The sequence below is a fragment of the Chroicocephalus ridibundus genome, chromosome 1 (genome assembly GCF_963924245.1).
Source record: "Chroicocephalus ridibundus chromosome 1, bChrRid1.1, whole genome shotgun sequence".
NCBI classification, from domain to species: domain Eukaryota; kingdom Metazoa; phylum Chordata; class Aves; order Charadriiformes; family Laridae; genus Chroicocephalus; species Chroicocephalus ridibundus.
In genome coordinates this window covers 70,431,724-70,457,282 of record NC_086284.1, presented here as the reverse complement: position 1 = coordinate 70,457,282, position 25,559 = coordinate 70,431,724, and the positions used below count along the sequence as shown (strand labels likewise).

At 40.7% G+C, this 25,559-nt stretch overlaps 2 protein-coding genes across 5 annotated transcripts in view; one reads left to right on the top strand and one right to left on the bottom strand.

The window, feature by feature from the left end:
- LOC134517337 (opsin-3-like) overlaps positions 1 to 16,067 on the top strand; it is a 102,589-nt gene extending 86,522 nt beyond the window's left edge. Inside the window, exons 5-6 of one of the 3 annotated variants that reach the window (XM_063338757.1) lie at positions 9,880 to 9,957; positions 12,683 to 16,067. In XM_063338757.1, the coding sequence (XP_063194827.1) occupies positions 9,880 to 9,957; positions 12,683 to 12,703 (99 nt within the window). In that variant the 3' untranslated portion in view covers positions 12,704 to 16,067. Of the gene's footprint in view, positions 1 to 9,879 lie in introns of all 3 variants that reach the window. The other 2 variants (XM_063338748.1, XM_063338739.1) reach the window with 2 other exon arrangements.
- ST6GAL2 (ST6 beta-galactoside alpha-2,6-sialyltransferase 2) overlaps positions 2,510 to 25,559 on the bottom strand; it is a 185,943-nt gene continuing 162,893 nt past the window's right edge. For both annotated transcript variants that reach the window (XM_063338718.1, XM_063338728.1), the window contains exons 4-6: positions 22,474 to 22,575; positions 21,206 to 21,380; positions 2,510 to 7,482 (exon numbers count right to left, since the gene is read on the bottom strand). In XM_063338718.1, coding sequence (XP_063194788.1) covers positions 7,214 to 7,482; positions 21,206 to 21,380; positions 22,474 to 22,575 — 546 coding nt within the window. In that variant the 3' untranslated portion in view covers positions 2,510 to 7,213. The remainder of the gene's footprint in view (positions 7,483 to 21,205; positions 21,381 to 22,473; positions 22,576 to 25,559) is intronic.

Genomic DNA, 25,559 nt, shown 5'->3' with positions numbered 1-25,559 from the left:
ATCACATCTCACCACACTAAACCTGACAACAGCAAGGTGAGCACTAACGGGTGAGAAAACAAACAGCCAAAACCAATTAAGTGACTATTAGGAAAAAGCAGCAGTTCTGCCTTTGCATCTGGTACGGTACATCTTTCTAGCTGTTTCTTTCTCCTTCCATGCTGTGCTTCATTATTCCTTGTCTCTCCCCCTTCCTTCCTTCCCCTGGACCCCTTTCTTCACTTTTATCATCTTTAAGAATCCAGCAATCCCATCAGCAATGGATCCCCCTGTGATTTGTCACAACCTACTTGTGCAGTCAGTTCTCTGGTGGCTACTCTGCCTCCAGGGAAGAAAAAACTAAACCACTCTATTACTGCGTTACAGTTAGTTCCCTGTCATTATAATATAGTCAGTAAGCATTTCCATCAAACTTAATATGTATTTACTTCAATATCAGCGTATTTTCAGAAAAAGAAATAACAGGGAATGCACTACTAACTTGTCTTGGGTACCAAGTCATGAAGCTCAGGGGTCAGGCTGTACTTCCAGAAAAGTGCAGTAGTTTCTTTGAAGTGCTCTATCTGGAGGAACTTAACCACTGTAAGAAAGCAGAACCTAAATATTTAAAATAAGGAAAGATACATGTATGGAGTGGACATCGGTAGGTTTTGGGGTGCGGCAAGCAGATAAATCCATGTTATGCTGATGAAACAACCAAATTATCCACTTGTCACCCTGGAAAGATCGAGATGCTGGGAGAGCTAGAATAGAAGTCCAACCAAACCACAAGTGTGAGTGGACTGTTCATACTGATTGATAAAGTAATCCCACAATAAGCCACTACTTAATCATTGCTGCAGGTGCAGTTTCCTGCAGAAGGTGACAGGTGTGATTATAGCAAAAGACTGGCTCCTCCTGCGCTTGTCTAGGTGTTCTTCAATGGGTTCATGCTGCAGTCAAGACAGGAAGTTGGAGCAGTCATCCTGAACCTTGTCTTTCAACCAGATCACAACAGGTGAGCTAATAATGCAGATAAACAGACCAAAATGCCAGTATGAAGGTCGACCTGTCAGAAAACTATGCCCCTCGGAGCTGCTCAAGTGGAACAGCTGACTTCTATGAATAAAAAGATAAAAGGTGCCTCCTTCAAAGGCATATTGCTCAGAAAGGGGTAGTCTGATTTTGGGAATGAAACTTGAAAATGGGTTGCCTCCAAGGTTCCCTGAGATACGATCGGAAAGGTAAAGTCACATTGCCTATAGCCATCACTGCTAAAGAATAGGGGGTACACCAAGATGTTCACTGTACCCAACGCAGTATAGCTCATGGATTTCAACCTCCTACTGAGATACTGGTTTGTGTTCCGTGAGACAAGAATATCCTCTTTGGTGTCATACACAATGAAGTTTACTGAGCATTTTATCACATGAAATGCAGTGATCGTGTTTTGTTGTTGTTGTTGTTGTTGTTTTTTAAATGAAAAGCCAAGTTGAAGGATTTGAAAAGCATCAATTAGTTGCTTTGTTCGTGCATCCCAGCATTCAGTTTATCCCCTGATGTAGCTCATTGTTCTGAGTTTTCTGAGAGGTGTTACTTGCGTATCATGACATATAGCAATTATCCCCTCAACACTGCCTGCCAGGAGGTGGTGGTGTAATACACAGGATGAGCTGCATGATTACTGGCTGCCAGGAGGTTGTGTGATGGCAATCCCACTTCTAACATTCCACTAATGTGTAACTGGCTTTATTGTCGGCATGGACTCAAGGTGACTCCCTGGGATGAAAACAGTGACTGTCACCTCCAGTGGCCCAACTCCGGCCAGTGCGTAGTTCAAAGAGCACCAAAAGCAGCAGAATGCCTCACATTTCATGGATGTAAGCAGACTTGTAGTGGTTAAATTATACGGTATTTCATCACAAACTGAATGGCAAGTTATGTTTTCCCTTTGGTAAGTTGTTTTTCATTTTAATTAACAACTGACAAAAAAGCCTGTTCTTAGTCTTTAAGACATGACGGTGGATTCCTTCAATGGGTGGCACAGGCATTTAGCTGACGTTTACCAGCATTCTGAGTACAGCATCAAGTCACCAGAGCGTCACCTCCTTAGAGGGCTTGACTATCCCAAGAAATTTACTGCCAAAGCTGGAGCGGTACAGTATATTCTCCCAAGGGAATCCCAGAGCACCTGCCTGGGGAGACATGTTCATTTTAGAATAAAACTGGCTTTACAATATTTGCCTCTTTTCTGTAGTGAACTGTGAAAGCTACTTGTCAGCCTATCTGTCCATTGCCATTCGGGATTTCATTGCAATTGTGTGGGCAGAACCGACAGGCACTTTCCCTGTTTCGTGCCATCTGCAGTTCAGTATCATTCACTCAAGGCAATATGAAAAGACCAGCACTCCTAAACAAATGAAAACAAATGTTTTATTTACAGGAAAAAATCTGTACACTGTGCATACATAAAAATATACAAAATCATAATAGAAAATATAAAAAGTGTTAAAATGTATACAAACACTGCTTAAAAATGTGACTCCTGTAAAATCTTAAGCTTTGTTATTAGAGTACACATTCATTTAAAAAAATCATCATACAAAATAATTCTCAAAGCTATTAAAAAAGTACACAGTCTATATTTGAATAGTTCAATGACTATGTATTATAAGAGTGATGAGATGGTATGGATACATGTAAGGCTTTTACACACAACTCTTATTTCAAGAACAAAACTCTGAATCTGATCACTAAGCCAGAGAGAAGAAAATTTGCAGTGTCAAAATTCATTCACTGATTCAGGTACACCCAGACGCGGGCTACTTTAAATTTCAAACAGTTAAATCAGGTATCCTCCTTGTGTGTGAGAGGAGAGCTCCCAGGAAAGATTCAGATGTTTTCTAATAACAGTCTTCTGAATTACCTACTTCAAAATACAATTTAATTCATTCAATAAGCATCAACTTTAGCGAGCATAAAGGGAAAGATAGTAGCCATTAATTTTTGCAGTCAATGCATTTAATATTCATTTCATGGTACATCTGTGTCACGGTTCAAAAGGCCTTTTCCATCCTTAAAAACTGCTAAAGAAAAAGGAAATGAAAAAGAAAAAAAAATACACTACGGATTGGATTGGTCTACACATCTTTTGAACTCCTGTTTAATTCAATCTGTCTCTAAAATGACTGTGTTCAGTCTGTGCAACCATTGAGTGTAGACACTTGTCTTCATTTAAGAAAAAAAACCTGTCTTGGTTTTGCTGACTTTGGCAAGAGATCTACAGCAACAAGTTCAGAATTTGGATGTTTTCACCAAAGAAAGTGTTCTGACCAACAACATGCCATGATTTAGCTAAATTTGTACAGAGAGAGCATAGATTAGAGTGTATAAATCACCCCCTCTCTCTAAAAAGGTACGTATTTCTTATATCATTGCAATTTCACTGACACTACCAGAGTTTGAACAGCATGAAATTGCACAGCAAGGTCAAAAAAGAAGATGAAGCAGTTTAATCCAAGGAATGAATGACTGAGCTGTGAGTTTATGCTCAGGTAAACGTTAGACTAAAAGCTCTAGAACCATAAAGAATGAAACAATTAATAATTTTTTTTCTAGCAAAAAAGTTTTTGGCTCAAAATGAGGCAAAATCTTACGTATTTTTTTTTCATGAATAAACAGAAGAATACCTTGATTTGACCATCCAAAGGCTGAATGCGTAAAATGATAGAGCACCGCAAGTCAGAAAAGCTACGGAATTCACAGTGGAAAAAAGAGCATAATGAAATTCAGCATAAACTCAGCACATTTCCTTAGGCTGCTGCTGTGTTTCTGGTTTGTTTCAGCTAAGTGCAACTGTTGTCCACAGCACCAGGGCACAGAAATGAAGCTCAACAGCTTTTGAAGGCAACTTACTCCTACTTGTCGGTAAAACTCCGTAAATTTAAAACCTGCATCGCAGCAACAAGTGTGAAGGGAGTTCACCAGCAGAGACATTTGCTCGGCTGATGATGCACTTCAAGGGCCAGGTTTGGGCAAACCTCTCATCGACGGTGCTGTTCCACTCCGTCAGGGCGCGACAGGCACATGGGAGAGCTACGAAGCCACGGCTGTATCTTTTCCCACTGGCTGGGTGGGAAAATGCATTTCCTTTCACATTGCCTGCATTTAATATACATATCTAAACCCAGCACTCTCCCGCGTTATTATTATTAAGATACATGGTTCGGTGCTACTAGACACTCACTCGCTGTTTTAAATTTACTGAATGTAAAATATAGATCTTCTTTTTGAAGATCTCTCTGCCCTCACCAGAGATGGGGAAATGCCCACAAACGCAAAGAATACTTGGTGGGTTCTTATAAAAGCCACCAATGCCAATGCCACAGAGTGTAAGCAGTGGTGAGGGGAGCACCTCCGCAAGTCCTTTATGTTCCCTCTTTACTTCTGCCCCTTCCCTTCTTGCAGCAAGTGGACGTGAGCCCTCAGTTACCAACTCAGGCTATGCTTACTTGTGTCAAAAACTGAAGGCGGACAAGACAAAGTAGGGGAGTAAAATCTCTTTAAGCAGCCACAAAATGTTTGAGCAGGCAGATCAGTGAAACATCACAGTGGAAACAAGTGTTGGAAAGTCACGCCAGGGATGCTTAGTTTTTTTTTCAAGATGGGCATCCCAAGTTGGTCTTCCTCCTCTGTGAGCAAGCAAGCATTTGCAGGACAGCTCAGCAGCTTCTACTGAGGTGGTGGTGCTACAGCACCCACGTTTGCACTTGTGGAAGGAGCTCTGACTGCCGTATAAATCAGGATACGGCAAAGAAAAAATTTATGCCAGAAGGCCTTGAATGCGCACAGTCCCGTAGATTAAAAATACACAGTTCATTTTACAACATCTCAGACCTGGTTCTGCATTGTTATTTAAATGATGTATTAGAGCAGGTATGCTTAGCACTCGTTACATGAAACTTTATCATTTGCCTCGTTCTGTACAACAGCTATGTTGGTTATTCTGACAAATTACTGAGAGAACAATACAACATAATCCTGCTGTGGGTAGTTGAGTAATGCAGTTAGTATTTTTGTTCTTCGTGAGAATCAAAGATTAGCGGCTGCAGACCAGTCAGTGTGATATGCTTTTTTTTTTTCTTTTCAGAACTTTAGAATTTACAGCTTATGGAAAAGTAGTGTATTCACTAGTCCTCGAAAGCCAGTCAACTCCCTTCCTTTACAAACATGTGGTAGCTAACCCAGCGTACGGGAAAGACAGACATGTTTGATTGCACTGTTCAAACGTTTTGCAAACAGGGTACCAAACGTATGGAAAAACAGATTAGTTCTATGTAAATTATCTACTCTCCACACGATTAAAAACCAGTGTTATTAATTTTAAGAATAAAGTTGCCACCATACATAACATTAAAAAGAAATCAGTATGTAATATATGCAGAGTCTAAGGCTAATATGAGTAAAACCTACTCATTTTGACATGTACCAAAATGATTTATGGACATAACTATCCACACAATACAGAAGTACAGTTTTTAGATCATCTGGACATACTTTCTGTCAACAAAAGGAATCTTAAGAGGATCATGAAGCCCAAATCAAGAGACTACATGGGAAAAGATGGTGAAGCCCTATGTAAGACACATATTCTCCACTTTTGAGGAAGGAAAATCATCAGACCCAAAGAGCGCAGTGACAGAAAAAGGATTCTGTGATTATACTTACATTACTATTGAAGAGGAAATAGTCATTAATATTGTGTGCACTCTTCAGCTGCCTTTCTGTTGCTTAAGACAAAACACAAAAAATACTTTCCACCACAATCACTCAGCTATTTTTTTCAGTGTCTCTTTGAGCTGCCTGCCTTTCCACTGAATGGACATGACGAGGATATAGCTGTGCTTTTGGGTACATATGTTGCTGCTGACCTTACCCTAAGAGAAAGGGCGAAAAAAACCACCCCAAAACATTAACCTCCTGCCACTCAGAAAATCTGAAACTCAAGTCTTGCCATGAAAAATAATGCTTTAAATATATTAGCAACCAGGCAGATTTTTAGAAGTGCCTTAGAGAATATTCTCATTCTGTGTTATGAAGGAAAATATCGAATTAACTCCATATGCAATCTGTAGTCAGGTTTCTTGCAGACATTACAGCCTCTCTGGGGCATGGTCTTTCAAAAGTTAAATAAAAAATGCTGCAATGCTCTTCTTTTGTCAGAAAACTCCTTATACTTTCTTAACAGCAGCAACTTGTGAACAAGTGAGTTTGATTTGGATCCCAGTGAAATACCTAACAAATGATGTCTGTAATCCTAAACGATACCTTTGCTGCAGGAAGGTGAGCTCCCTCTACGCTGGCTTTCAGCGAGACGTGCGAGTGCTGCACGGCCTCCCTTGCCTTTCTCTGGATCATCTTTATCTGTGCAGACCAGGGGAAGGCACCATTTCCATCTCACTTACACCCTCTTGATAGGCCTCCCAGGGAGAGGTTTTTTTCCTGAATGGGTTACGAATATGTTAGTTGCTCTCTAAAGAAATGAGACATTTCTCTTTTCCCTCTGCCCTGTGCAGTCAGTGTGAGCACGGGGGTCTGATATCAAAAGTATATCCAGTAGCTTTACTGGTTTAGCTGTGTGTACAGCCATCTCCATCTGCACTGACTTCACAGCCACCATAAGGCCCCCTGTACAGTTGGAGGCCTGTAACTGGGGCTGCCTATGAGCAGGAATTAAAAGCCTGCGCTAGTCAATGACTGCACAGCTCGGAGTAGCGATTACTTCATTCTTGGAGAGTGTGAAAATCCCATGGAGCCATGAGAAATGCTGCATTGTTCAACTGGCTGCTCTGTACATGAACAATAGAGGCTGTTTCACAATGCCAGGTTTGACAGTTAAATAAGTTCATTAAAAAAAAGTTACAGTCTAGCATATGTGGCATAAGAGACCACCGACAAATTCTGACAGTCACACCCACAACAATACATTATATTTCTGCCTAAGTATGTCCTTTGCACCTTTCATGAGCTAAGCCTTTTTTTTTTCTCTTTAACTATTTGCAAAGCAGTAATAAATACTCAGGCTCAGAAAAGAAGCATTTCTCATGCCTGCTACTTAATTACAATTTATAGACTCAAGACTAGATTGGTCTAAGATACATTTTTCAAGTATTCTCTCCTTTTTTATAGTACGACAGTAGTACCTTATTGCACATTGTTTCTGAAGGACTCTCTTCTACAAGTGTGGGAAACTATTTCGTTCGGGGCACTTGACAGCTTTGAACCCTGGCAAAATGACTTTCCCCTTCCGATACAGATCATCCTGCAAACCTTTGTTCATCCTCTGCACCAACAGCTTCTCGTAGAGCAGAGGGTGGTAGGCCCCTAAGGTACAAGCTGCATCGTAGTAGAGTTCATGGTAGTGACATAAGTCGGTCTGTCGGACTGAAGGGATGTATTCGTACACGTGCACTTCGTTACACATGGACATCATGATGAGGATACCTGGAGCAGAAAGTGAAAACAAAAGTGAACCCCAAATTTCATCTCTCTCACTGAAATTTCCCTGCGGTCACCCGATCTGTTTTTCTTTCCTGCTTTTCTTTGCTGTTGCGCACCTTAAGTATTACTTCTGTAAAATCATTAAGTGAATAGTTCCTTTTATTAGAGCAGCTTTCACTTGTTCCTGATAGATAAAGATCCCTGTAGAGTTGACGGGGTAGGACAACAATCATAAGGAAGAGTAAAAAGCCTATAAAGGGCTTCCATACCACCATCAGCCTCCTTGAGTGAGAAGAATGCTCTCTCCCACCTCCCTCCATTTACCCTACGCTGTCCACAAAACATCCCACACAAGAAGCAGGGACTTACTGCAGCTGCATGCTTATTTTTTTTAGTCAACTGATCACTTTTCTCGGTTTTCTTGTACATTATCAATTCTTGAAGCTATTTAGCAAGACAGACCAGGTCTTGACATTCACTTGCAGAATACAGAACACACACACATACACAGAGCAATTGTCTGGTGTTTTTAAGGAGCTCTTCTTGGTATTTGTACCACTGCCACAGCTAAACTCTGACCTGCCACGTACAGGAGATAAAAAAAAAATATTCCAGGTATGCCCATTCTATCCTACTTCGTGCTTTTGGATATCTGTGTCTTGCAAATATTTACATACACACTAATTTTCAAGGCTATGAAGAATCTGACTGATTTCCCTTTCCTTTTTTGTACACCATGGCAAGGGGAAACAAGAATGGAAAGATGGGCCAGTATCACTCATCCAGCAACTCCCTTGACATCCAACAATTCCCTTGACAACTTTTGGATGGTTCACTCTGATCGTTGGCATATCAGGGTATCGATGTACTCCTTGAAACATCTCTATCTTATTACAATGTTGGTCTTTTTTAGTCTGGAATTGAACCAATTCCACTTTTTCCATCTACTTGCTTCTCTCTAGGCAGGAAGACATGACCAAGAAGGCAGCCTAAATACACACAGAAGGGCATATAAAAAAATATCAGCCATGTAGTGGTGGCAAAAAAGCTCACAGCTTCTGACAATTTTGTGAAGAGTCTCATGAAGGGAGGCTGAGGAAGGCGAATTCCTTCTCAGAGCAGTGCTGTCACAAGGAAAAGGCCCTGACCACCTCCTGCTCAGCAAGGAGGAAGCCACAAAATGCCAACCCATTTTTTGTTGCCACATGTCGATGGCAATCATCAGTACTGCCAAGAGCGGTTAAGAAAGGCCAAATGGAAATTAATATCCTGTTTAAAGCCAGGCAAAGGTTCGCTTTGACCTTAGGTGCAGTCCTGCAATGCCGTTACTTTCCTTATCCATCCCATGCTCAAGATCAAAACTAGACAGATTCAGGAGGAAGATAGGTGGGCTTACGCAAACTTTGTTTTCCTACAGCACAACTGTAAATCTGTACTAACAGAAGGTTTTTATAGCTTTGAAACGACAGAACTCTTTAGTGTTGCGGCTGCAGATTTTCGAAGGGACTAATATCAGATATTGATCAACAGCACCGTCTGAACTGCAATATTTTCACATCAATCACAGCTTCTGGGAGCCTTTTCTGTTTCACATAGCCATGTGAAAGGAAAATGATGAAGTAAGCCTTGGACACCTTTTTTTTTTTTTTTTTTTTAAGATTTCACTTAAAAAATACGTAGAAAATGTATTGAAGCACATGTTGCACTACTGGTATCCCTGTCTGTTGAATATGACTGTCAGCTCTCAGAGGAGACAGCTGTGTAATTCTGCTCACTTTGTACTCACAAATGAGAACTGATGTAATTGTTGGGTTTTTTCTGTATAACAGCTTTGGAATCATGAAGCATCAAAGGTGTTTGGGGTAGATCTCACAAGTGAAATGAATTAACATAAAAAATTATTTTGGTTCGTTAATTAAGCAAAGCCATTTTTCTGTAGTTTAGTTTGCAGTTTGGGAACACAGAGATTTCAATGGCTTGCTAATGAAAAGAACCTTATGTTCTCCCTGCTGTGTATCATTAGATTATCAAAATGATTTTTTCCCCGCCTGATGTGTGAAGTAACTGAAAACCAATTACTTCTGTGATTAAATCTTCTCTTATCATAAATGAAAGGTTCTGAAAATGTTTAAGATTGTTCTACAGCTTTACACTCTACAGAGTCTACGGTCTTAGAAAAGCTAAGCATATCAATTTCAAAAGAAAAGTCCACCAATTTAAGTGAACTTTAGTCTTAAGCAGCAAGAAGCGGATTCACAGTGAAAAAATATTTAATCCCTATTTGAGCAAAAAGTACAAGCCTAATAAACCATGTTTCCTTGCCTCCAAGCTGTTACAGAGATGCTCTGAATTGTAGCCTGCCTAGCAACTATGTCTAGAATTCTTTGTTTGTTGTTTCAGTTCTACAAATGCTTTCGTCAGCTTTTCCACTGCCAACCTCCTTCCTCCACTGATGGGGAGCCCACCTGCCACTCCAAGGTAACCGTTATCCAGCTGAATCAGAGGACGGATGGTGGAAACGCGTGCAATAACGAACCACGTCCAGAAGTGGACAGTAAAGTGATTTCTCTCTTGCACCCAGAGCCAGGCCCGGAGCCAGTTTCAAAAGCCGTACCACCAATGTCTTAGGAAGATTGGCTCTGACGGAAAGTGCAAGCCTTAACCCAAGTGTGTTTCATTTCACTGCCACATTACCCAACTAACCTTAAAATTAATAAAGGAAGTTGCCATTTGTGGGATAGGAAAACTGTCAAGAACAAAAATTGGGACTCTCTTGTAAGTTCCTTAGTAGCAGTAAAGATGGCCACAACACTGCAGGTATAGTTCAATAATGACAAAATTTGAAGCAATATCATTGACTTTCCTGTAAATTAGTTAATTGAGCACTTCGAAGTGGTAGAGTTTTAGTACTTAGTGATCTGTGGATCAATGTCCTCCAGCATCAATCTAAAAGGCACACTGGACTATCTAGTTTAGTGCCTTGCCTTTTCTGCCTTGTTCCATCTGGTACATGTCTTGGGATTTCAGACTAGGTTGCTCATAAATAACCATAATTTCTGACAGTCCACTCAAGTTTTTGCTCATGCTGGACAATGATGTTTTGAGGGAGGAAAGACAGTGACTGGACAGGCTAGTTTCTGGGTGGTGACAGCTAATTTACAGCACATCTTTTTGTTGAAGTCTAAGGTCAACAAAGTGAAAGATGAGCTAAGGTAATGAGTAGAGATTACCACACAGAGAGGTGTCCCTGGGCTACAGAGGCTTATCTGTCCTGCTGGAAATGGGAGCGCTCCCAAGACTTCCAGACGTGGTGCACATTTCAAATGCCCAAAATCTACTCTGGGGAAAAACAATGGTCAGTGCCAGGCTTGTTCTCCTTTAGCACCTCTAACACTGCAGAACCCCAGCCAGAGACCAAGCAGCACTCCCATCCCAATCACACAAGGGCGAGATCACAGGGCATGCAGTATTACACACTCAATTTACCAAGGAGTCTTGCAGTTCATTGGAACCTAGCAATGAACCCAAGGAGGTAGGTCCCTCCACTTAGCTGTCACAGACCCCAAACTCTCCCTTAGAATGATCTGGTCCTGCTGGTTTTTGTTCAAAAACAGAAGGTGGGATAGCACTGTATTAAAGATGGAACGGAGGGAAGGAAAAAAAATTAAAAAAAAGACTAAAAAAAGCACTCCCTTTTGAAAAGAAGCTGTTTTCTTTGTGTGAGTACTCTCCTCACTAAAACAGGGAATAAATGGGTTCAGTTCCGTCCCGTGCCTTAGAAGATGTGAAACCCCCTTCACAGGGGACAGCCCTAGTGTTGTAAGAGCCATTACTGAAAACTGAAATCTAAGTTCACAAAACACATGAATCAACCGTCTTTAAAAGAACAGCAGCAGTTTAAACCATGAGGATATTTACACCAGTCCGTGTATTAGGATATATTCAGGTTTTATTCTCTTTACTTTCTAATGCCATGTCTGGCTTGTTTTCTTCTAAGTCCCTACAACAGAGCTGCCAACAGAGCTCCCTGGGCTACGGGTCTCACATTCCAGCCTATCTTTTTTAGTACTACTCTAACTCAGTTTCTCTCTTTGCTTGGTATTAACAACACAGCAGTGAGTTACTGACATCTGTATCCAGCAGGTATAAATGTGCCAAGCTGTCTAAATTTTCATCTACCTCACAGCTCAGTTTCCACCTCTTCCCTGCTCTCCCCCACTTACCTTCAGTGATCTTATGATTTTTTTTGAAATTATTAATAGCTTTTTGGCAGTTACATGATCCACAAAGTATTTTTAAAATTACGTTTGAACATTTTTGTTCTGGATATAATCACAAAGATAAAGAAGAGGTATGCACCTGCCTGCTTGATGACTTGACCTTCCTTCTGTTAACCTGTTTTGCTGGCCAGTCTGCTCTGCGAAGTCCTACCTCACTTCCCATTTGTTATCCCATTTGTTATCTTTACACATCTCTTTCTGTATTATCACTTCCTAGGTTTCTCTTCTGTGGCTGAATTTCTTTGCATTTCCTCCTACATGTATTAACCTGTAGTTTCCAAGTTGACTTCCTTTCCCTGTACTGCCCATGGAGTACATGCCTACATACTTATTTCTTTTGTCCATGTACTTTTCACATCATTGCCCGATTCGGTATCATCTGCAATTTGTTTCATATCTCAGCATTCCTCTATGATCATCATCATCAGTATGAATGAAAACCAAATTGCTTGATAGCCTCTAGGGTGAAGAATTTCCATATGCTACACTTCAATATTTGTCTTTGCTCACAGTCTTTAAGTTAGTTTTCAGTCAATGCACAATTGATACATATAAAACAGCACAGACAGGCTTACACACAACCTAAGGAGACATTAATGAGCATGATGAGATATAATCATTGTCCCAACACTTTATTGTCGGGACACAATTAATCTCATAATTAATGTTCATGCCCATCTCTAACCTAGTTGGTCTAAAGCACTCTTTATGCAGGAGACAGGCACAATTCATCTGACTTACTTTTGGTTCTCTACTTTAGGGTGGGATGAATTGTTCCCTGGAAGTGTTGTTCCTCTCCAGTGAGTGGGCAGAAACTGAAAATAAAAGAGTCTGGCTGTTGCTATCAAGCACCTTCTCTTCTACTCTCCCAGGTCAGACACTTTTGGAGCTTCGTGAAAAAATAACGTAATTGTTTTTTTCAGGAGCACTGTGAGAAGAAATGAAAATAAGGTGCGATTCTTCTGACCAGATGTGCCCACTGGTGCAGTTACCCACACCTGCGATAGGTATCACAGGCTCCTTTGTTGTCAATAGAAGAAAGTGTACACTTTTAGGAAGCAGCGCATGTCTGCTCACCTCAGAGCAGACATTTAAAAATGGATCATACAAGTCATGCCCCAGAAGTTCCCATTTCTTTCTGTTGACTGTAGGGGAAGCCTGAGCGCAGCATGGATACCTCTACTGTATGAGTTCTACCTGCACTCCCAGGACAAGATGAAAATTTCACATGTAGAGGGGAACACAGGTCTCATAGCCATATTTAAGAGGTGCCTATTATTTTTTTTCTCTAATAAGGCTGAGGCTGATTAACACAAAGACAGACCTGCACTGGAGACATCTAAAGCTAGGTGGCATGAGACCTGCTCTCTGACTGACCTAGCCATGGACCACGTACAGAAGTCAATTTTATGTGCAAAGATTAAGATGAGAGAAGATGGCTTCTTTTACACTCATAAGGATTAAGGTACAGGAATAGGAGTGAAAGCAGATAATTAAAAAGTATTTAGGGATGGGCCAGAAGACAAGCACAACTTAAGAAAAAGTAAAGCCTGAAAGGGAAAGCCTACGGTCTATCTATAGCATGCAAAGATCAAAAAGGGTGAAGGACCCCTTAGAATGAATGCCATGGAGAAGTCCACGGGGCACAACACAAAGCCTGCTTTTCATCAGTGGGCTGTAAAAAAGCTCAGTAAAAACTAGATTAACAAGATTAATTGATTAATCCAGTAGTAGCAGTATTACCACCATGCCTAGGGGATTTGGTCAAGAAACTGTTAAGCTCCAGTACAAACCATCAGAAATACTGCCAGTCTGAGTGACGAGGCTGCCATGAGATCTGTGTAGGGGTCTGAAGGGAACTGTGTGGGCAGTTCAGAGCCCCCTCAGAGCAGGGACAACTTTGAAGTTAGATCAGATTGCTCGGGGTCCCGTCCAGCCCTGTACTGAGTATCTCCAAGGATGGAAATGGAGCTGTTGGATCTTTTCAGAAGTTTACAGAAGCATGCAAAAATAATATTGTAGGCATGACTCTGAAACCAGCAAGCAGGTGCGAAAATGATCATCAGACCTGGTCTCTTCCAGATCTGATGCTTACGCTTTAAAACTTTTAGCTCTTAAATAACCAATGTAAATTTCATAGAAAGGAAAAAGTCGGAGTATCTGGTATGATTTTAGCTTTGGCAAACATGACTGGTGCAACCATACATTCAAAATCACAAGAGAAGACACTTCTGTGTAGGCCACTCTAATTTAATGCTAATACCTTTGCTGGATTTTCTAAAGTCTCATTTGGATTACAACTGGGAAAATGGAAAAATGCAAAATAATTCTGCCTGTGTGGAGAAAAGTTGTTTTATGGTAGACCATTCAAAGGTGTGCTTTATGAATGTTTTATAGTTGACTGACAATGTTTCTGAATATTGCATTGGACTAAAAAAAAAAGGACTGTGAGCACAGAATATTCTTTTAAAAATATTTAAAAATATATTATGACAAAGAAATGATGTGGCTGTCAGAGAAACAGTCAACCTGCAAGTTTGTTATAACACTACAATATTAGATGCTAATAAAGTATTATGTATTTCAAGATATTATATATTAGTATTTCAAAATCCTTAGAAAGATGCGTTACTTTTTCTTCCTATTCAACAGATATCTATGGTGTCACAAAGTGCTGGGTATGGTTTAAACTCAATCCAGTTGGCACAAATAAACTCCTGAGCTTTTACAATCTGTGCTGAAAACGTTTAAACCAGAATTAAATTAAGATTAAATTCCTTGCATGGATGGTTTATACAAATGAACATATACTATGGATTCTAATCAAAGGGAAAAAAACGTTTTTCAATTTGTTCTTGGCAATTTTAATAACTCAAGAGGTTTTAAATTTCCAACATGCATCTTTGGTACACTCCAATTAGGCTTTGTGGTTAGCACACTAATTTAAAAAGAATGTTCTCTAGTTTACAAGTAGATGAAATATAGTTTAATATACCTGAATACAACAGATGCTGTATGAAAGCATCTAGAATAATAAGTGTAATTCAAACATTCAGCAAGAACTCGGCATCATTTTAACAAAATGATGAAAACATTTAAATATACATAATCTGATTATTATGCTCATAATATGTCTCATTTCACACACCACCACAAATTTAGTTGCAGAAAAGAATTTAGCTAGACACGCTAGTAAGTTTATGTTTGATTATATGTGCACTTGACATCATTACAAATAAACATAAAGCATTTAGAATGTATAGTTTTCTATATGTCAGTCTACTTCTATAGTTTCTCTTGATTGGATTTCATGTACCACTGCAAAATCTGTCACTCCTTGAAACTGGGCCAAATGTGCCTCAGTTATTCTTTGGAACACACAGTAAACGTAGCTCTGGCTTTTTAAAATATTATGTTTCTAAAAACAAAGGGTTGTTTTACCTCTGTTTAGTTCATGAAGTATGACAAATACTAACCACAAGAAAACCAAATATTTATTAAAGAATTTAATTGTCAACAAATGGCCCTGTGCCTAAGCTTAATAAATTGTGCAATACTTGTCATCTTTGATGTACAGACACTTGCATTATATAGTAGACCTAGAAAATGACATATTTATCACTTAATGCTGAATGCAAAAAGCCGTACATTAATCACAGTACGATATTCTGCAACATCAGCGTAGACTGGAAAATGCTGACCAGTAATATCATATAATTTTAAATGTATTATTCAAATTTACACTAGAATAGTAAAGATTTGTTTATGTGATCTGGGGTGCTGTAAGAGGAGAGTTTGCTTTTTTATCGCTGTCTTTCGGGAAGTAGGAGATGGTCAAATTTCGGAATGCTTTTTATTAGAATAAGAAGAATTTAAAGCTTATGTATTTGGTGGTATTATTCGTTTGTGTCATAGTACTTGAACAAAACCGAGCTACAAAGGGTAAGCACTACGCTTTTCTGCCACCAACTGCTGGCAAACAGCTGAGTAAGTAACAGTAATAAAGGCAACTCTTAATACGTCAAATTGTTTCTTTCAGTTCATGCAAGTGTATTTTTTCTAAGCAGAGCTGGAGCTCAGCTGCATTCTTCTATTCAACATGCTCTCTGAAGCCATTTCAAATTTAAGTTCTTAGTCATACAACGATCTGCCAATGTTGCAGTGTAATGACGGTCTTGCTTGTACTATTGTCTCGATGCATGCAAATGAAGATTAAAATAACGTTATCAACTATTAATGACGCATAACTGTTAAATCTGTAATGTCAACTGTAAAGCCTCAAACAAGCCTTTCTTTCTCCCCGCAATAAAGTAATCTGGGCTTAGTTATCATTTTGCGTTCCGCAGTTCATGTGTTACGCTAAAAGCTACAACACATAGCAAAGACTACCACCTACACAGACAACCTACAGTGTAAAAATCTACACAGAACACGTTTTGATTTGGGAGGTAAAAAAAAAAAAAAAAAAAAAGAAAACAAAAAAGAATACCACAGTCAGAGCTTTCAACTAGCTTTTTAAAAAGACAAAAGCTGCTGGGTATAAAAGGGTATATAAAAGCAAATTTCAAGTAAAGCCACCTCAGAAGAGGTAAGCTACCAAATTGTACCGATGGACTACGGTAAGTTGGAAGTTCGTGTCAAATCCAGTTACTAAACAAGGGACAGGAGAAAAATCTTCATAGAAAAGTCTGTATATAATCCAGACATTATTAAAAGCCCACAAACTTTCCGAATACTAAAGTATCATCCCATCCAATCCACACAGAATTTCTTGAGTCAGGGAATCTGTTTTAGTCTTGATCTTCAGATGACAAAAATGTAAGGTTAGAACTGGGTTGTCGACATAGGCTACCAAGGAGGGTATAGGAACAGTTTTCTACAGCAGAATGCCAATTTATACACCATCAGCCTCAATTAAAAACTGAGCTTTGCTATGTTCAGAAAGATGGGAGGAAGACTGAGTTCATATTTTGCAGTGAAAAATGTATTAATAGGAAGTAAACAGGTAACACTTATTTCTGCTGCCAAAAGATAGGGCAAATCCTTCTCTAATGATAGTGACATTTTCTAAACTGCCAATTTAGGATTCGCCAGTGGAATCCAAATCTGAGATTTGGTGGTTGGATGCTTACATTTCTTCTGAGAAAAATGGGCTACATCAAAGTCCAAGACGAGATGTAAACATATCAATACTCATTTAACAAACCCAATATTCAGGCAAATATGAACCAACAAATTTAACTGCAAAAAGCCACCATGGCAATAGCCTAATGCTAATGCAAGGGGATGAGAATACTGTGCAGAGTTTGTTTAAAAGCATGAAGGTGACAGCTGCAAAAAGTGATGCAAAAATACGCAAGAATAGGTTCTCAAAGCTCATCTAAGGACTAGATCAGGGAGACAAAGAATAAATATAACGAGGAGTGACATTAGCTAAGGTATGACATACCACAGAAGGCAAAGTTACAAGCCAGGGAAAGTCCACATCGGTGCCTCAGAAAACAAGCCAACAAAAGACTCCTAGATTAAAATAAAAGGTGTTTTTTTCCTTGGTGAACCTTTCCCCACAAAAAAAAAAAAAATATCTCTGTGTTTTCTTGGTCATTATTCATAGCCTTTGAGATGGAGCCACTACAAAATACCACAGTAAAGGATGACTTGTCTGTGCCAAGTCAATCCTTCCTAGACATGGCATACCCCTACAAGTAACACCTAACAGGATGTAATTTGACAGGCCTACTTTCAACGATGTCTTGAATGTACACCTATCACTAGGTTGGGTAGAAAACAGTATTCAAGTAATAACAAATTTAGCGGGAAAGACTGTGGTCAGATGCGGGTCTGCGTGTAGCGTTGTTAAGGTGCAGACTGACAGCGGGGACAGACGGGATGCCACAAGCTGACACTCTGTTTGGCAGAAAACCGAAGTGAGGAACATCTGCAGGTTAGAACCTGATGGAGAGGAGCAGAGAAACTCTGTTCTTGGAGGAAGCTGATCTGTGTTGGGTAATATTTGTCTCACCTGGTTTTAGACCTCCATAGCGTGTGTGTGTGTTGTGTGTTACCGTTTCAGAAGCGGCTGGAAACAGAGACACATTTAAAAGGCTTAAAACAGTACACAAAACGTACACATACAGAACGTACACAAAATGCGGTATTACTGAAGCATTCTAGACTTGTGCCTTATTTTGTATGCAACCTGTAGATCACAACCAGTCCTGCTCTGTGCCACACTTCTCTCCCCATCCTCTCCTCTCCCTTCCTCTGCAGCTGGGACACGCACTATGCTTCCCTCACCCCAGCCACCAGCTATTGCAGTGCCATTGCCTCTCCTCAGCAACGTGCTGGTGCAGAACTCATGTATATGGGGTTTTGGGGAAGCAGTGGCTCCAGGAGGGAGTTATGCTGAGACAGGGCATCCCGTACCCCAAAGGAAGCACAAAAAATGTTCTTCTCCATAGTCCCACATGGTGGAGAAACCAGGGAAAAAAGACCCTACCTCTTCTCCCTCTCACATTCCCCTGAAGTCACAGCATGCAAGAGACTACCTCTTCCCCACAAATGACCCACTGGCCCCTTTTTCCAAGAGACTTAATAATATTGTGACTTAAGTACTTTAATACAGCTATTAACAAAGTTAAAAGATTCCCCTGAGATCAATCACTGCTGAAGGACGGTGACTCACTGCTGCAGAAGAACACGGTGAGAATACATTCCACTGATCATCCTCCCTTTGGGAAGACTCTGTTTCTTATAAATAGTGCTAAGTGGCAGAAATAGATACAATTGTCAGGTGAAAAATGTAATTGCTGAAGAAGTCTAAAACCACCCTAAAACATTCCTGACATTCCTGAAAGGAAATATTCTGTTATTTCCATGTTTTAGCTTATACATTTGTCCAATTTTGTAAACTGGGGCTAAAGACGGTTAAAGAAGCTTGAAACAAAAGTGCTTCACTTGATCCAGAACTGTTTTTTTCACCTTTTCCATGTTACTGGCAGCAATAGCAACGTGAGGAACTGCTGCTCTCCCTTCGCAAGTAACCGCAGCTCACAGAGGGCTGCCAGACTTTCTACCAGTGTAAATATGGACAAACCAGATCCTTGTGCGGAGCCTGTATCCGTTCCAATTGCAGAGCATTGCACACAGACTTTCAATAAGTTATGCTAATAAAGTGATTAGAATCACTACGGTCCACGCCTTAGAGAGCTTAAGATTCAGGGATACAGGTTCCTCTGCCTGTGAAAATTCACACCCTCTATTTAACAACAGCCTATCTTCCTTCAAGTAGCTGTTTTGAGCACAATGGTATTAGCAGTGCAGCCATTTAATAAGCCATTTTCCCATATCTTCTTGAAATCAAGACACTCGTATTTTATGATGGTCATCATTTACCCATTCTTTCTATTAATTTTATTGGAAATAATTTTATAGATCTTGTAAGAATCAGCACAACATTCTGAATACACCTTTCATACAGGTGCACTCAGTTGTGTCTGCCGGCTTCAGTTCCAACTGGATATTTGCTGCATGAGTTGTTGAGAGATACCTGATCTGAAGACCAACATGACTTTTCAGATTTCTGCTGAGCTGTATTATGTTTTTTATGCTTTATCTTGCCCTTTATGTCCACCTTTGACAATACGCAGTCTTTCTGTGCGTACGGCACAGTTTCTGTGCTATATCCATTACACGTGCATGCAATGCATAGACATCCATTCAGTAAGGTTACTCAAATAGGAAGCCTCTCCCTGTTAAAATATTTAAAATGTATCTATATGAACAGTAGCTAGTTATCAAATGAGGTAGATATGACTCCCAATAAGCTTCTCTTACTGCCTTGTTTTCTTAAAGCTAATAATAGCATTACCAAAATGTCTAAGCATCTCCTTTGGAAAAGAACAAAATAAATAAAATTCCCAGTAAAGGTGAAAGAGCCAAATTTGCATCTGTATATACAGAGTATATTTATCTGTACAGCCTTTGTTGTTACTGTTTTTGCTTGTTTAACAATTGATATTTTCAAAGCATTCTCTGCTTGAAGGATATTTTTTTGTCAGGAACATTTAGATTTGGGGTTGAAGATTACTGTTCTATTCTTATAGTGAGATTAACTCCACTTCTTCGAAGAAAGCTTTTGAAATGTTTCTTATATATGGTGGAAGTACGGATTGACAGCACAATGATCCTCTTCACTATTCTTATGATCAGCAGCTGTTAACCTATTTTTATCAACAACATCTTTACTCCAAGAAATGCTTTTGCAAAATATGAATGCTGCTGGTGAGATCATTCCACATGAGCAGACTGCTCCCTTATGAATTTTTACAAGCAGGTTCCAACTATCTCACTTCAAGAAGTAACCAACTGCCAAGCCATCCTCCTCCAACACACAAGGCCTCCTCTTCTCTCCACATATATTTCAGGTAAGCACAACCCACTCAGGTCACAGATGGGCATCTCCCAGACAGCTTTATGTCATCCTGCTGGGCCCTTGGTGGGCTCCACAATATCATGGGATGCCACTATTGTATCCGGAGCCCAGGGTAAGTGCTCAGAACTGGCCTTCCCATGTCAGATGCAATCTCAGGTATCTTCACTTTCAGATTCAGATAGAAAGAATGATAAGAGCATTTTTCTGCCTGCAGCAAATACATAGACCAATATCACAATGTCAGAGAGGAAAGGATGGAGTTTCCAAAGTAGAAGATGGTACCTGGAGCTCTGTTGCCGTCTGTGTCTCTAGAAGCAGGCGCAAGGAAGACCCTGCCTTGCTACTCTGACTACTTGCGTGCTTTAGATATTCATGATCAGGACCTGTTATGCATCAGATAAGTCATTATGTTGTATGAACTGTGTAACAGTGCAAAATTATCCCCCAAGAAATAGTAAGGAAGGACCAAAAAATACAGTGCAACTCTATTTCTTCAAGTGTAAGAAGAAGGGAGATGCTTTGGTCACTTTCAGACTGAACACTGGAAGCCATGACAGGGCATGGGAAATCCCATTCCTTGACCTGTGTAGGGAATACAGCTTGGCCTGTCAGATGGCATCAGTGATTTCATCCTCTCGGTACAACCTGCCACATGCATTCGCATGTCTGATGCATCTCTGCTCTATGATCCCAACAAAGAACTTCAGAATCGAGCAGGTTCTCAATAGGTAAATTAATACGGAATAATATGAATTGCTCACAGATGCATGTATGTTTTATAAATCTGGTTATGCATACTATGGATACTGAAGGGCAAGAAAGTTGGACATTAAATTCACCCAGCTATTTCGTAGTTCTCATACCACGTGTTTTAGCTAGTCATTGTTTCTGTATAGAGCACTAAGAACAAATAGTACATGTATATGGACTTGATCCCCATGCAATGTATACATTCACAATTTTTAATTACTTTTTTTTTAACATGTCTACCAGGCCCCTCTGATACACCTACCAATAAAACCTGAAGAAGGAGGGTTGGGCTGTATCTTCTCTTTAGTGTTCTCCTGAATGATGTCCCAGAGCTGCCATATAAACTTTGGATGGAGAATGTAAAAAGGCTGGTTTGGATTCTTCCTGCGATGCTGTACATAGGGAGTGAACAGATTGTAGTCTGGCTTCTTATACCACTGTGAGGAAAAAAAAAGTAAGAATTTTTATAATCTTACAGTATCCAATGTGTTTTGAACACTACATACAAAATAATGTGAACTAGTTTCATCCAGGTTCTTCAGAACAGAAGCAAAGGTAGCAAAGCAGGTGGATGCTTGTCCTAGGAAGCCAGTCCTCACTCCGGGTTATTCTTGCTTCCTTTCTTTATACAGAGACTCCCGATAAGCAACTCACTGCAGCAGGATGGGCCAACCTCATCTCCCACTAACAGGCCCACGTTAAACAAGGGGTTCGAAGAGCCTTGAGAAGACCTGGGCGAGGGGGTGAACCTTCCTCTGAAAGTGTCCCTGTCCCTGCTAGTGGCAGCAGCAGCACGTGAAGCAGCCTGATGGCAGCTTGTGTAGGAGACAGGCAGCCTCTGGCATCTGTTGCTAAGGGAGTTCAGCACAGGAAGGTTTACTTTCTACTTTGCAGCCTGCTCAGCCCCGAGCTCCCCTTGCCAAGAACCATCAGATCAACTGGTCCTCTGGAGCTGCAGCACTAGCCAAAGCAGAGACTCCCCCAGTGACAACCAGATGGACGTCTGCTGCTCTCAGCGAGGGGGCGGATGGCGGGGCACAGATGGCTGTGGGGGAGTGGACACACAGGGAAGACTGGGGGGGAGGAGGCCTGAGAAGTGGGGAAGGTGCCAAGAGAGATTTCCATTAGAGTGTTGTATTTTGTCTGGGAAAGCAGAGGGGAACGCGGGAAAAAATGGCTGCAATTCTTCACCTTTCCCGATAAAACCTCCTCTTGAAATCTATCCGCGTTCCCTCCTTGGCAAGCACACAGAAAACCCACTGTTATGTGAAAATAGCAATATTTTATCAAAAAAAACCCCATCATCCATTTATGCTAGCATTTCAGAGCAGACCATTCCAGTACAAGTGCTGGCTACTAAAAAGCTTTTGACCAATTTATGCAAAAATAGCATTCCCCACTCCTTAGATGAACACAGACTTTGGGGTTCATTGTGACAAGTGCGAAGCAAGAGACTGAAGTACTAAAGACATTCATTTTCTCCAGTGTTTTCAGTCTGGCTGGGAAGAAAAGAGCAAGCAGACGCCTTACCACGTTCAGATTTGCAGAGTAGGGGGCAGGATCCCAGGCTACTAAGATAACATCTTTGTACAAGGAGCTGTCAACAAAGTGATGGTTTGGGTTGGTGAGAATCTGCAAACACAGATGCAAAGAATTGCACAATTGTTAAAGGCAAGCGGGACCCAGAAAAATGGCAAAATCCTTCTCTGAAATGATCAGTCCTCCTTATGCTGCTGTTTGTTCTGCTTTAATTCTGGTCAATTTTAAGCAACTTGTTTTGTTAAAAAATACATACATATAAAATGAGCTTAGCCGTAAACAGCACTTATGACAGTTTGAAGTAGCAGTATGCTGAATTACTACTCTCCATCTGTGAGGGATGTGACGGGACCACTTGAGATGCTGCGTAATTGTATATCAACATTACTGTGTGTACTGGAACTTGAAAACGCAGCTCCGGTATTTCAGACTCCAGGATCCTCTTCTTGGACACAGGGCAGCTTACTTTGAAGGGCTACGGGCCCCAAGGATAATGTCTTCCCCCCACCTCCCATTTTGATTGCTTTCTTATTTCAACAGCAAGACAGTCTCATTTCCAGCAACTCCAAAAAGGCAAATTAGACCATGACTGTGAAGGCCAGTATACTTACAAAAATAATTCCAGGAACAGGCATGTGATTGGGCTATTTTTGAAGTAACTGTCATATTGCTCTGATCTACTGCTCTCATAATACTCCCTCCCGCATCCCCTGGAACCCTGACTGATCCTCCAGCCCCATTCAAGTTTCCTTTTAACTCCTGCTGGCTTATCCCTTCCCAGACTCTCCATGCCTCACCAGATCTCTCTGATCCCTGGTGCATCCAATCCCAAGCAGGAATGAGCCAAATGATTTCAGCATTGGTTGAAACAGCATGAATTTGGCTCCAGCTGTTAAACTAATCAACATTCCAGACAAATAAATTCATACTAATTTTCATTTCCCTTTAGGATCCAATGAGCCATATTTGATTACGCATATTTTTCTTCAGAAAAATATTGTTGCCATAGCAATATTCTTCCTACCATAAACTTTGAGCTTAATGACTTTCCATCAGCCTTCTACAACAAGAACAGAATTAGTCGTGCTGCCATCAGCATCCCTAGCTCCATTTCTCAGAGCAGTTTTCGCCTGAGAACGTAAACTCCTTTTTTGAGAGTACAGAGTAAACAGACCAAAAGGTCAAGCTTTTAAAAGCTCAGTTCTACAGTTATCTCACAAAGGAGCTCTTACTCGCCTTTCAGTAAGCAAGAGTCCTTTGGAGGTGTTGTCCACACAAATTTCGCTCTTAGTGAGCCTGCATTCATATGTATGAGATGAGTTTCTTCTGGAATAACAATATCTGTTGTGGCTGCTCCCTTCACGTCCTTTGGGCTTTCACAGCAGAGAACACGATGGAAGAAAAGGGCCACAGCAGCCCTTTCATCAGCTGAATGCAGGAATTTCCAACAGCGAGGAGGGAAGGAGGGTCAGTAACCTGTATGGGTAACCCATCTTCAGTATTGGCAGGGAAAGCAACTTCTATCAAGTGGGCTGCGCAGATTTCACTCTTAGGAGGGGAAAGGCCAGTTTCTCAGCCAGTGGCCAGAGCATCACACAGGTGGCTTCTGACCTCTTTGAATGGGCAGAAAAGTGGTGAGAATATGTTTGTGAGGATGCTGTGTGAGCTGACCTGGCCTGAATTTTAGCCATGTCCTGTGTTTTCTTGAGGGGCCTTGTGGAGAACAAGCAATGTACAGCGCAGCAGAGAAGACCAAGGGGCCCTCCATTACCAGCCTGACAGGAGCGTACTGCAGCAGCTCTGGGAGCCAGGAGGACCTCAGCCTGCTGCAAGCAGCAGAGAGCAACTAACTTACCTGCTTAATCTCCCTGAATTTGCTGGGGAGCTAATAAAGTCAGCTCAGTCCCTGGAGGCATTTCCCTCTTCTCCTACAGGGAGCCTAGTGAGACTAGTCAACTAAATAAAAGTTTCTAAACCCTCCTCTTTGGCCAGCACAGGAATTTAGGCATGGTCAAAAACCAGGACGTTTAGGCTAACAGTAAAACAAAGAACAGTCAAAAAAAAAAAAAAAGAAATCAAAAAAAGGAAGAAAAATAAATTACATTAAGATCAATGTTCTCTGATACCTTAATTTCGGCACTAAATCCAGAGTAAGATATTTCTACTTTCTTCCCCTGAGCAAAAGAAAGGGGGCATATTTGACCCAGATCACTTCAGAGATCTAGTCTGCCCTACAGCCTCACAAAGAGCTCCAAAACAAGTGTGAAGGGAATGACAGTGAACAGTCCTCTCTGCGGTGGCAAAGAACGTGAGCTTCCACACAGAGAGAACACACGCACCAAGGATGGACTTTGCACGCGCAGTCACCCAAAGAAGAGGAAGAAAAAAATAAATCATAAGAATAAGAATTTTGCTCTCATTCAGCAAGAATCAGAATGTGTAGAGCACGCTACATGGCCAATCATGCTACTGCTGTTGACTAATTAAACTCACCATTTCAATATGTCATAAAATTTCACTGTAATTCTGTTCTTGCTTTTTGGCTGCATTTCATCAAGAGGAGAGGCTTGGTTTGCCCAAGACCAGAGTTCAGGTTTTTTTCAAAATTGAAAAACTACTCTTAACCATAAGGTGTCACTATAGCTCAATGTACAATTATTTGTTGACACCCATATGCAGAAAATTCCATCTTCTGTTTCTATTCAGATGAACAAACTCACCTTCCATGGATTATCCAGTGTACATTTAAGTTTTTTACTAGTTCATTGCAAATTTTTCAAGAACGGTGACTTGTCTAAAGTTAGGTATTAAGACAACTTAGTTCCCATTTCTTTCGCCTTCCAGCAAGGAAATAATTGAGGAACCAGCGAATATGAGAAAAGAGCTTTGGGATCCCCACAGCCTGGACTTTGTGACGATCCCAGAGGCAGCGTGGTGAAGGTCTTCTGTACTGACGGCTCTGGCGTCCTGCAGAGCCTTTACAGATGTAGGACACATGAGAAACTTTACAAACCAATTCTTTGAAACACGGTTATCAAGTGACTACTGCAATCACTCCAAGCTGACAGCAGTGTGAA